General features: G+C 38.2%; 2 protein-coding genes across 3 annotated transcripts; one reads left to right on the top strand and one right to left on the bottom strand.

Annotated features, from left to right (window-relative positions):
• Positions 1 to 337: 337 nt before the first annotated feature.
• On the top strand, positions 338 to 5,205 carry LOC308696110 (uncharacterized protein). The gene is made up of 4 exons (XM_081374502.1): positions 338 to 762; positions 1,984 to 2,138; positions 2,935 to 3,022; positions 3,234 to 5,205. The coding sequence occupies exons 1-4, from the start codon at positions 489 to 491 to the stop codon at positions 4,103 to 4,105; spliced, it is 1,389 nt and encodes a 462-aa protein (XP_081230628.1). The 5' UTR covers positions 338 to 488; the 3' UTR covers positions 4,106 to 5,205.
• An 811-nt stretch (positions 5,206 to 6,016) lies between these two features.
• tox4a (TOX high mobility group box family member 4 a) lies at positions 6,017 to 12,461 on the bottom strand. 2 transcript variants are annotated; one of them, XM_081374498.1, is made up of 10 exons: positions 12,351 to 12,461; positions 11,540 to 11,660; positions 11,348 to 11,407; positions 10,933 to 11,232; positions 10,515 to 10,760; positions 10,088 to 10,438; positions 8,710 to 8,790; positions 7,889 to 8,623; positions 7,091 to 7,242; positions 6,017 to 6,998 (listed from the first exon to the last, which is right to left on the bottom strand). In XM_081374498.1, exons 2-10 carry the CDS (start codon positions 11,642 to 11,644, stop codon positions 6,941 to 6,943), a joined length of 2,088 nt encoding a protein of 695 aa, XP_081230624.1. In that variant the 5' UTR covers positions 11,645 to 11,660; positions 12,351 to 12,461; the 3' UTR covers positions 6,017 to 6,940. The 2 variants fall into 2 exon arrangements, with proteins under 2 accessions (XP_081230624.1, XP_081230623.1); XM_081374497.1 differs by lacking the exon at positions 12,351 to 12,461 and adding an exon at positions 11,948 to 12,261.
• Positions 12,462 to 12,476: the final 15 nt, after the last annotated feature.

Here is a 12,476-nt window from a genome sequence, read left to right as displayed (position 1 = left end):
ATAGGCCTTACAACAAAAACATAGGATAGCCTATGTGGCTCTTTATTCACAGGACGTCAAAAGGTTCGGGAAATGTGCCATGTATTAAAACCATCTACGATTCAACTAAACTCTAAATATAGAGGCTTAATAAATTGGCTTTGGTTTATTGTCACTCTGGCCACATAGTATTCCGTGGAGCTAAATATGGTTTTAACATGCATTTCAACAAAATACAAACTTTAAAAAATAGATATTCTAGAATAAATAACCAAATGATCCATGCCATCATATGACAACATTTTTTTACAATCAACATTCCTATGTAAAAGCGACGTCTGGATTTGGCGCCACCCGTGTTAATACGTGCTACGTCATTGTGGAATGTCAGCAGACACGCCCATTACTTCCATCTTAGCCATGTGGATAGTGACCACAAACGACTGCACGACCGATCCGTTTGTTTATGCATTATAACTTATATTTTGCATGTTCAGACCGAGAGCAAAATGTCCCAGTCCGTGTCCAGGTTTCAAGCAGAGGTGGCGGCCGTTATGGAGGTGTTACTGAAGGTGGCCGTCGTGGAGATAACGAAAGTTTTCGAAGGACGCGCATTGGATTCCCATGGCTGCACGGTCGACAGAGAAGCTCAGATCAAAGACGATCTGGTGCTTGTCCCTGAAATCAGGGCTCGTATGGAAAGTGCATTGACTAATCTTTCGGACAAGATGGTTTGTAGTGTCGGTGTGCAAGTGGGAGAGACACTACTGTCCAACCATCAGGGTATGTTTTTGCGTAAACAACAGCCACTTCTCTAGCTGTGTGCATGTAGCTTGGCTTTACTTCCACATTAGTTGAATTCAACAGGAGTAAACCGGAAGAAGGCTGTCGTATGGCAAGCCGTTTTAATGTACATTGCTTACAAACGAACTATTATCTGTTTTTATGTTACCGCCGATACTTATTTTTTATACTCTCTAGTATATTGTAGTTCAGTCTATTAGATACTAGTATGCTTTCATCATCCTTTCTATTAGTCTCTATTCCAGTTGTGTTTCGTATTTAGTTAAAATTTACTAGGCTATAAAATAAAAGTACTAAAACCGAATTACTAATAACTCTTTACTGTACACCAAACATATAACCTACTGAACATGATCTATTTGCAATAACATTTCTAGTGATATTAAATATTAACATACAGCAATGAAGAGAAGTGCTTGAAGTAAATGATTTGTCATATACGCTTGAACACACTATGTATCTTTTAATTATGTCTAATTGTCTATATTTATTAAGTCTGTACGTGATCTGATGATGTTCTCTAAACTGAAAGACATGAGCAAATAGTGACTAAATCAATAGATACAAGTCATTATTTGGAATAAGTACTACTAACTAATGAATAGTTATTTATTGAAACTGAAAAGGTAATTATTGGATTGGTTAAAAATAACAAAGTAAAAAAGGAAGGAAGTGGTGTGTGCCAACGTTTCCTTGGTTTTTGCTGTGTTGAGCACCTTCATTGAGTTTTTTTTTTGTGCCTGTTAGATGTGCACACTTTGTGTTGACTAAAATACTATTTAGTTGTAAGGAGGAATAAATGTTAAAATGGTTTACCATATTTCGAAAAGTAGTTGCAGCAGTAGTGCTGATTGATATTTCAGGGTCGAAGTCCACCTTGCTTGGTTCTAATGCAAACAATGCAGTTTGTTGTGCCTGTGACTTTTCATAAAATAAGAACTTATAATCGTAACATTACACTATTTGATCAAAATATTTCGTGAACGTTGTTTATTCACATGTCCATGCAAAATTGAGCTGGTTCTCAGACTTCTGCTTCTTTCAGACGTAAAAGTTAAAATGATTTTCAAAAGGACAATATGCTCATAAGATCCCAAATAATGTGCACTAAGAAAACTAGCAGCACTGTAATAGACACAGAACACAGTGTTTTTAAATTGTAATATATTGTATTCTCTCCCACCCCGAAACCCCATTCAGATCTGTGTGTGTCCACTGAGAAAGACGGGATTTATCTTCAGGATTCCAAAGGAGAGGAGGGGCTTTCTCCCTCTGAAAGTCTCTGCAAGGAGTCTCCAGAAGAAGTGGATTTGCAATACATGGTTGACCTTCCATGCACAATCTTCAAAGAAACTGTAGGTGGCGCTGATTTTTAGATTTCTTTTAACTAGAATATGTACTTTGATGAAATCTTTTTTTTTTTTTAGTAAGTGTTTTATTTAACTTGACACAAACCACTTTGTTAGTTGTGATAGTCTCAGTCCACATTCACATTAGTGTTTTTGGGAACCCAATCAAATTTAATATTATTATTATTATTATTTTAATTATAATTATAAAAATAACTATATTACTGTTGTAATTTGCGATTTTACTGTGAAATAAATGGATATTTGCTAATTAATTTAATATAATATTTGTCTTATCATATAAATAAATCATAAAAAAAAAAATGTTTTATTCACTTTCAAAGTTCAAACCCTTAAGCTATTTAACTTTTTGAATCCTCAAGCTTTTATTTTGGTAACATACTGGGGAAATGAAAAAAATGTACGAAATTATGCGACCGTGTAAATAAAGTAAATCGATATGCTGAAAACACAAGATCACAAGCTGCCCGTGTTTCAATCTGAAGTAAGCAGCGCATGAGACTATAGTTATTTAATAACATCACAGCTATATTCCAATTATCCTGAAACCCCATTTATTTATTTTAATTTTATATTGGGTAATTTGGGTATAATTAACTATAAGCTTTTCATTAACTCACAAACCCCCTGCAGTTCCCTTACTAACCCTGACCTAGAGAACAAATAGATATTAATGTGAATTTAAATGCTGAAGAAGAAATATACTGCATCAAAGATTTGCAACAATTCTATTTCTTTTCCCTTATTGACTAAGTCATATATATTGTTTACTGTGTTTCAGGAGATTGGAGTGGGGAGAGGAGACAGCTTACTTCATGAAACCCCAAGGACAGATGACTTGAAGAAACCAGAGACAATTCAGGAAAATGGTATAAAGAAACTAGACCAGCTTGCTTTATAATCTTTTATATTTTACTGCATAAGCTGAGTCCATAAAATGCCATTTTTCTTTCAAATCTATCCAGAAATATTTTATTTACAAAAATATTAAACAAACCTGAACAGTTTTACCAAAAATCTGAAATTACTAGACAATGAAAACAAATTTCTTCCTTTTTATGCTTTTTTGTGGTCTCTTAGGTCTTCAAGGACTCGATGCTCTTGAGGAAACTTCTTCACTCTCTATGGTAGATCCAGAGTCTCATCCATTCAGCTCTGTTCTAGGTAACATTCCCAGTGCTGACCTTTCCACTGACAGCATAAACCAGTGGGACCATGGCCTTATGGAAGTAAATTCTTCGCTGTGTGTTGAAAAGTCACCTCACATAGAACCTCCTCAATCCAGCAAAACCCCAGCGGAGGACACTGAACTCAGCCAGGCATCAGGTAATAGTGCTTTGAATGCAAAGAAGGTGCGTTTCCAGCTGAGCCAAACGCCTTTCGATTGCAAACTGTTACGGCCTTGTTCTGTGCAACTTGTGAACCTACTGATGCTGTCAAGTGCGCAAAGGGCGAATGGATCCAGCAAAAAATGCTTCTCTACACCCAAAGATCTGCGAGCCCACCAGCGTGTCCATACGGGACGTCGGCTGTGCTGCTTTAAAGACTGCGGGAACGGGATTTGGCGCCTGCAGGGAGTCCTCTCACAAGGGCACGCTCATGCCTGCAAGATCTGCGGCAAAAAGTTCAAACGCAAGAAGATCCTAAAGCGTCACGAGCGCTTTCATACAGGCGAAAAGCCGTATTCCTGCAGAAAGTGTAAAAAGACATTTGCCCTGCGGAAAAGCTTGCGAAGGCACGAGCGCTTCCACACTGGAGAGAGACCTCACGTCTGCCCACACTGCAGGAAAGGCTTCCGTCTCAAAAACAATCTCAAGGCTCACCTGCGCTTTCACTCTGGTGAAAAGCCCTTCATTTGCAACCTGTGCTCGAAGGGTTTTAGGATCCTCAAGAACCTGGAGAAACACAGACTCAATCATTCGGCGCCAGTTAGCTTTCGAACTCTTCAGTAACAGAACAAATGTTTTGTGTGGCCTAAACCAAACGCCATATTTCTACCTCGCATCGGAACCACTGGATCCAGCCGGTAAATCTAGCACCCGAGTTGTCAGACGCACAATAGCAGGCAGGATATAGGAACATTGGGGTGACTCATTTTATGTGTTCAGGTTTCTTTTTTTTTTTCTCCTTGATATCACATTGTAAATGTTCTTCTCGTGTTGATTAGGATTGTTTGTGGACCGTTTTCTTCTGTTGTAGTCTTTGCCCTTGACTGCATCTGTACTAATCATATACACGTCTTTGAAAAACAAGATATTTTTTTTTCAGTAGTTTCATGCCACTAAATGTAAAATATCCAGGGCATTAGAGGGTTCAGTCTTGCAGTCCAACACAAACGGACTTGACTAATTATTGCTTGCTGTAAATACTTTCATACTTGTATGATGCTTTTAAACTCTTTTATTTGTAAAAATGACTTTTTAAACAATCTGGACCTTTTTAACATGCCTGTCTGGACTCATTCAAGAGGATTTGTGTGTGTGTGTGTGTGTGTGTGTGTGTGTGTGTGGTTGAACACTGGAGATAATTGGATGCTGCAGGATTCACAGGAGTTTATATGTCCTTGTAATAATTTTTAAAGCAACATACTTTAGAGTCTTGTGTTCACTACTTGTTTAGCACGCTTTGCTCACTTTAAGCTTCTTAAAAAGCAAAAAAAAAAAAAAAAAAAATGCTGTTAGTCAGACTATTGCTCCCATTTCCACTTTCTTTTACTTGTACTTTTTAACATTTGATGTGATTTCTTTGTATGGACCAAGCAAACATTTATCAGAGTTTTTTTATAAACATGCTTTTTTTTTTATTATCTTGTTTTTTTTTTTGTTTTGTTTTTTTTTACAAAAAAACATGCTGTCAATCATATGATTTTAGTTTGATATTAAAAACATGTAGTAACATTTGTAGCAAGATTTGTGAGTTTACAGCAAACAAAAGAAATGGTTTCAACCTTAGCTTTTGCTATACATCCTTTTTGTTTTTAACCATTCCTCATCCTCATAACCATTATGACAAACCTATATAGTTTCTTTTTGAATAAACAATAACCTCATATATTTGTTTAATGGTTTGTTTTTATTAAAAGGCTCAAGCATAGTCTCTGGAGAATAACTCAATAGAATGATTAGTATGGACAATGATCTCCAACAGCTCCAGTCAATAGAGAAACTTTACTGAAGACATACAACTATTCCACACGTCCAATAACAAAAGTTTGAGTAAGTCAATGTAAAAACATGCCAGTGAATTTGAAAATGATTCCAACCAAACCTTGTTTTTCTTACGGACCGGGAGATGCAAATGTCTCCTGGGGCAGTAATCTTTGAGAGTATTTTATAGAAGAGATGACAATAAAACCTTTTTGGGGCCTTTGAAAGGACAAATACTTTTGGAGAACCTCCTTACTTATTTTGTGGCAAATTTATATTTTCAGCCTTCTTTAAAAGTAACCTTGCACAACAACTGAACTAGATCAGGGTTTCCCGAAATGGGGTTGCTAGGGGGACTTCAGGGGGTTTGGGAGTTGATGAAAGCAAATAATTAATCAAATCATCAAAAGTTTAATTTAAAGCTGCAGTCTGTAACTTTTTTTGCGCTCTAGTGGTTAATAAACAGAACTGCATGAATCTTGCGGAAGAACATTGTAACCAGAACTACTTATCTCTGTTTATGTTTATGAGTCATGCAGGTACTGGGCTACTCTGCAGCGCTGCCGACCCGAACCAGTCTAAAATTGTCTGAATATAAACACTTATTATAGGTGTACCGTAGTGATTCTGGATAAGACAAAAACACGGTTAAGAAAATGAACTAATTACGTAGTCGCTCATATATATATATATATATATATATATTTTTTTTTTTTTATAAATTTTAAACACAAAAAAAGTTAAAAATCTCAGGGGGTACTTTTTAAATGAGAAAATTTTGTGAATGTCATATAATGCATCCTTGAACATGGCCAAGAAATGCCATCTGTTCTTACGAACTAAATTGTCTACATACTGGTCAGACATCTATAATAAAATAATATAGCCTATGTTTCTACCAGCAGGGCAAAGCAGGGATCTCTGCAGTTTTTGTAATGCACTGACAACCATTTGAGTGTCACATTAAAATGGGTACGTTTGCAATGAATTCTGAAACTTAGTCCATTTTGGCTGCCTTTTATTAATACTTGAGTAATTTCTGTAACACAATCTAAAAAAGTCAGCAAAACCCCATAACTAAGGCAAAAAGATTTTACACAAGAGCACTTGTGAAAACTGATCTAAGACACTGTCAGTACAACACAAGAAAACTGAAAATATAATAGAATTGCAGACTGATTGCATTACTGTTTGAGGTTCACTAATACTCTTAAATTTGTCATTATAATCAAAATTACTGCATTTGAAAATACTACAATGGTTCAGATTTGTCTCACTTTAACACATTAACTAGTAACAAACATAAAAAAAATACAAATAAACCACTGGCCCAAAACTGAGTGGAAACAATACAAGGTCCAAAAAAACACCAACAATATTCACTGTATGTCCATATCTGACAGTTTCAACTAGGAAAACAAATGTCAAAACATGATGTTCGCAGTATATTCATCAACAGTTGTAACAAAGACAAAATTTGTCCTTTTATAGAGTGATTTTTCCACTGCCATGTTCATGCCTTAGATATTTACAACAAAAACACTAAACTTTCACTAGTAATTCCAGTAAAATTCTGTTGTGTTATTATAAAAGACACATCCAGGCATGCTAAGACCCAGAATCAGGAGGATTTTGTTTCATTTATTTGACAGTGGCTGAGTTCTGGCTCTTGATTGAACACCAGGCCATGAAAATATCCCTGTTAAGAAAGTAAAAATAGGGACGGTTAGTAAATGGAATCTGACTGTACAAAAAAAAAGCACCTTACAAAAAAACACACAAAAAAAACACCTGCAGTGTGTGGCCACACATTCATTGCTGCAATATTCCTTATCCCAGTCTCGACTGTCCACAGCCAGGTTTGTGCATCCAGCGCGGACACAGAGATTCACAAGAGGAGTAGAAGAGGAGACTGCCGGAGCAACACTTACCTCCATCTCCATCTGAAAAAGCAGGATAAAACAAGCAGAGTTAGGCTAAACTCTGAATAACTTTGCTGTGTACTTGTGTTTGATCTCTTAAGGCCCAGATATAATTACAGCGTATTCTTGTTCGTTCTTTGCTTAGTGATAAAAAGAAGTCTGAAATGTCTGATGTGCTGAATACTGGTAGTGAACATGGACTAATATGTTAATACAATAACAAGATAAACAATAAAAATGACAGTGATGAGAAAATAGCAGTTAAGAAAGCATCTGATCATAGCGATGCGGCTATAGACACTCTCTATTCAAGTCAGGTCACATTCAATTCTATAGCATAGCACTTAGGTTTATAGAGCATATTTATAGTATTAAGCATAAAAACAGTGTCAGAGTTCAGTTAGAATCTTCAAAAGCCTCAAAGTGGTAGTTGCATAGCTGTCAATGGAGGGACAGAAAGCTCTCAGATTTCATCAAAAAGATGTTTGTTTGTGTTCCGAGGATGAACAAAAGTCGGTTTGGAATGACATGAGGGTGAGTAATTATTTAAATAAATGGCTATCCCTTAAATATTACTCAGTACTTAACTGTTATAATTACACTGTAACAGGGACAATAAAGTATAACCACAGTAGCTCTGTTGATGATAATTATTGGAAAAACAAACCTCTTCGGGTTCCTCCGTCAGAGCCTCATCCGTCCCAGTGGCCAACTCCTCTTTGGGCTCTTCCACTTTCACCTCAACAGGGGCAGGATGTGCTAAGGCTGAGATGGTGGATACGGAAATAACAGGGTTGGCACTTGTTGCTGTAGTAACAATAATTGGCGTGGACAGGTCAGAGTGTATTGAAGCGGGCACAATCTTTATCTGAAGAGGCGGTGGAGGCGTAGCCGTGACGGCCACAGAACTTCCTGCCCCTCCACGGGGCTTGGCCTGAAGAGGCGGCGGGGCTTGGGTTTGTACCATTTGCTGCAGACGTGGCGGAGGTGGGGTGCCCTGCATCTGCTGCAGTGGTGGAGGCTGTCGTCCAGCAGAGGCCGGATGCACGGCTCGAACTCCAGCCGGAATCACCGTCACCATGGACGTGGGGATCTGGTGGAGCTGAGAACCTCCCTGCAGCATCTGCTTGGAGATGATGATTTTTGTGACAGTGGGTGTCGGGCTGGGGTTAGGGGTCAGGGGCTGGCCGATGGCCAAGGGTAGAGAACCAGTGCGGGAACGGGTGGTGACTTGAGGCAGGTCGAGGATAATATTGGATGCACAGATGTTGGTGATGGTGTTCTGCTCAGGGATGGGGGTCAGGCGTGGACGGGCAGGGGCAGCAGGAGCAGGGATGACGGGTGCAGGACAGGGGACAGAGGGAGGAGTGGAAGGAGCACTATCATCCACCTCAGAAGATGGCTGGATGAGAAATAAAGGAAAGAAAGTATAAAATAAGACAGCAAATAAAAAAAACTCAAAAGAAGAACTAGAAACAATTCACTCACTCTTGAGAGTTGATTTGCTCTGTAGGCTGCTAAAGCTTTCAGATACTCTTTCTTAGCTGCCTCGGTTTTCCTCTTGTAAACCTGCAAAAGTTCATAAAAATTCAAAATGACACAAAATGCACGTGAATGTAAATATACCATTTCTGGATTCAATTCCTTAACTGCGTTCACACTTCCGCCCTTGCCAAAGATTCGAATCGGGGACGCTCTGACATAGATCGAATTAATTGACTGCGTTCTCTGGAATCCTCTCAAGCGGAGGACTTCAACATTCCGATTGGTTGCTGCTGAACCGCGTCATAGCTTATTATGATAAAGTTGACCTGACTTCAACTCTTCTCGCCACTCTCGTCGTCCAAGACACGCCGCGCCGCCCTCGCCGGAGCTCGCCGCCGACTCACATTGAAAATGAATGACTTCCAGCCACTTTGACGCTCTCGCCGGCGGCGGTGTGAACAGTTCTATTAATTATTTTAATACTTTGAAAGAATATTTGGAAAAATAAAATGCAACTCCATTGTCAAATTATGAAATACTGTCATAAATCTAAAGCAATTCCAGCACAATGTGTGTCTACAGACTTTTTACTGACTTTTCAGTCTTTTTACACAATTGCAATTACAATAATTGACCTTAAGTTTATACAGTATAAGCCAGTGATGTGAATTTGGGGTGGGACCATCTGTTTATCCCACCAATGGTATGTTGAAAACAGTTGTGCTGCTTAATATTTTTGTAGAAACCGCAATAACTTTTTCATTATTATAAGGAATAGTTCACCTAAAAATGAAAATTGTCATCATTTACTCAGCCTCAAGTTGTTCCAAACCTGCATGAGTTTCTTTCTTCTGTTGAACACAATAAGATATTTTGAAGAATGTTGGCAATCAAACGGTTTACAGTGGCCATTGACTTCTATAGTAGGAAGAAAAAAATACTTTCAATACTATGAAAGTCAATGGGGCCCATCAACTAATTGGTTACCTTCAAGATATCATCTTTTGTGTTCAAGAGAAGAAAGAAATTCATACAGGTTTGGAACAACATATGGGTGAGTAAATGGCAGAATGTTCATTTTTAGGTGAATTACCCCTTTAATGAATAGAAAATTCAAAAGAACAGCATGCTGTTTGTGTGTGTGTGTGTGTGTGAAAATATATATATATATATATTTTTTTTTTTTGTAACATTTTAATTTATTTACTGTCAAGTTTGATGAATGCAATGCATCTTTGTTAAATAAAAGTATTAATTTATTTAATAAAAAACAAGCCAAAAAATTAATAAATATACCCCCAAATCTTTGAATAGTTGTGCATATTTGAATTGCATTGCACTTTTTGCAAACACTGTCAGTCTTCAAAGAACTATACTCCACCTGTTTTTGCTCTTCTCCCAGGCTGTCCCACATGGATGCCACTATCTTGGACACCTCTCCGAATGTGGCATTGGGGTTCTGGCCCTTAATGGCTGCCTGGGTGTCTCTGAAGAACAGAGCATAGGCTGACACTGGCTTCTGTGGTTCATTGGGATCTTTTTTCTTCTTTCCTTTTTTGCCTCCCAGTGTTGCTCCCGTGTCCAATGTGGTCACAGGCACCATGGCTGGCTTACCGCCAACCCTCCTCACCACAATTGGAGGAGCAGAAGAGAGCTGGGTGGAACCCGTCAAGTTGGGGAGGTGCGGTATGATTGTCGCAGAGGCTGAGGAGTAGTCTACCAGCATGGTTTTCTGTAACGGAAATAGGGATAGCTTGCAAAATGGAAAAAGAAAGAAAATGTGCCACAATCATCACTGAAGCACTCACTTGTCTGAAGTCCTCCATGTCTTCATCCTGCAATGACCCAGCAGGAGATGGTGTGGTTGACAGTGGTTGGTCAGGTGACTTGGCTCCACCACCAAGGCTGAGCCCTAACTGAGCACTTAGATCTGAATGGTCTATGGTGGTGAGCTGATTGTGTCCTAAGAGACTGTGGCTCATGTCGTTTATTGGAACATCAATAGTCATGGAGGAGGAACTATTAAAATGGGAGCCAACAGAATGGCCTAGATCCTACAGAAAAAAAAAACAAGACAACAAGAAGACAAAAAAAATCATTATATGATGTGCCAATCTATACTTTACTCAAGATCTAATTACATTAAAAGCAATTCAAGTGCCCATTCTAACAAGCTGAAAGCAAGAAAATAAATGATCACTGAAAAAACAAAACAACAAAGCTTACCACACCCAGAGTTGAGCTCAGTAGTGCACTTCCTCCCGGCTGGTTAATGACACCCAAACTCAGGTGCTCTATGCCCTGAGAAGACGGATTCATGAAAGCAGAGGCAAAAGAGGGATCATTCCCCCCAACTACAGTATTACTGGCAAGACTATTTCCAACTCCAGGACCCCTTGAGCTCTCCTGTTCGGCCAACTCTCCGAAATGGGCCTCCACATCCTCTATGGTGAGCGCAGAATCTGGATCCAAGGAGATTGGGATTTCAAACTCTTCATCACCCAGACAGGGTGTATGGAATGTTTTCTACAAGCAAAAGTAAATGCATAAATAAAATAACACAGACACATATACACATACATACATACATATACATATATATATAATTAACCCAGTTAATTGTGACCAAAAGTAGCACCACCTCAAGAAAATGATGACCAGGTCCACTGATGGTCAGGTATGACTCATTGGCACCTGCAAACTAATAAACAGAGGTTAAGAGGTGTATTATTTACCTGCAGACATACTGATCAAACGAACAATACATGACATGCTGCAATTTTAAACACAAATATACCATATAAAGATGTTAAATACACAAAGTCAGATTTACCTTGTTCACTGAATCATATCCATTGTAAGACGAGTTTTCCATAAACTCAGAATCAACATGTTGACCAGTCCCGTCAGAGAGATCCGAGTAAAAATTCAGATCCATGAGGATAATATTAAGACTAAATAAATAGATAAACTGGGTCTTTTGATATCAGAGAAGAGGTTGATCTTGTAACAAGCCAAGAGCAAAAATAATAATAATTAAAAACCAAAGTCATCTAAGAAAAAAAAATTACTATTCTCTAAAAGAAAAGAAGCAAGAAACACAACATCTTTTTCTCGGTATTGTCTAATTGTATATGGTATGTGTTGCTCGGCTGAATAATGCCAGTAAACTTCATTACACGATCCCACACTCACCGCAAGTAGTACCAGATTAGTTAAAAACGTTTTTTAATAGGCTTACCAATTCAATTCAGCCAGCAAGCAGCAGCTAACGTTAACTAGCTAAGTGGTGCTAGTTCACAAAGGTGTTGCTGTTAAACCCAACGTGAGGTTTCATTCATATCACAGGCCTCGCGGAGAGACGTCTGGTATATTTGCTATATGTAATATCCAGCGTCTCATTACATAACACAATAAACTGTATATTCTTAATATATATTCAAATTGATTTAAGAAAGTTTGTATTAGAGTTGCTGGTCCTGCAAAGACAGTTGCTGCCAGTGTAAAAATGGACCGATTCTATCGGTGCTCTGTTACGTTTGTCTGCTTGCATTCACAAGTCACATTAATCGCACTCCGATCATAGATTTTTTCGTAGCTCATAAAATGAAACCTTTTTCCTGAAAATACTTAACGCGACTCACGTTGTCTGTAGTAGGTAATACACCTTAAGTTTAAATAACAGTTCTTCTGTTTTGAGCTTTCACTCTCTACTACCAATTCGATAACCACCACAATTTTTTTTCCAAAGCGCCGCTGATTGTCACATG

The sequence above is a fragment of the Scardinius erythrophthalmus genome (genome assembly GCF_964197995.2).
Source record: "Scardinius erythrophthalmus genome assembly, chromosome: 9".
NCBI lineage: Eukaryota > Metazoa > Chordata > Actinopteri > Cypriniformes > Leuciscidae > Scardinius > Scardinius erythrophthalmus.
This window is presented reverse-complemented; position numbering and strand designations above follow the sequence as displayed.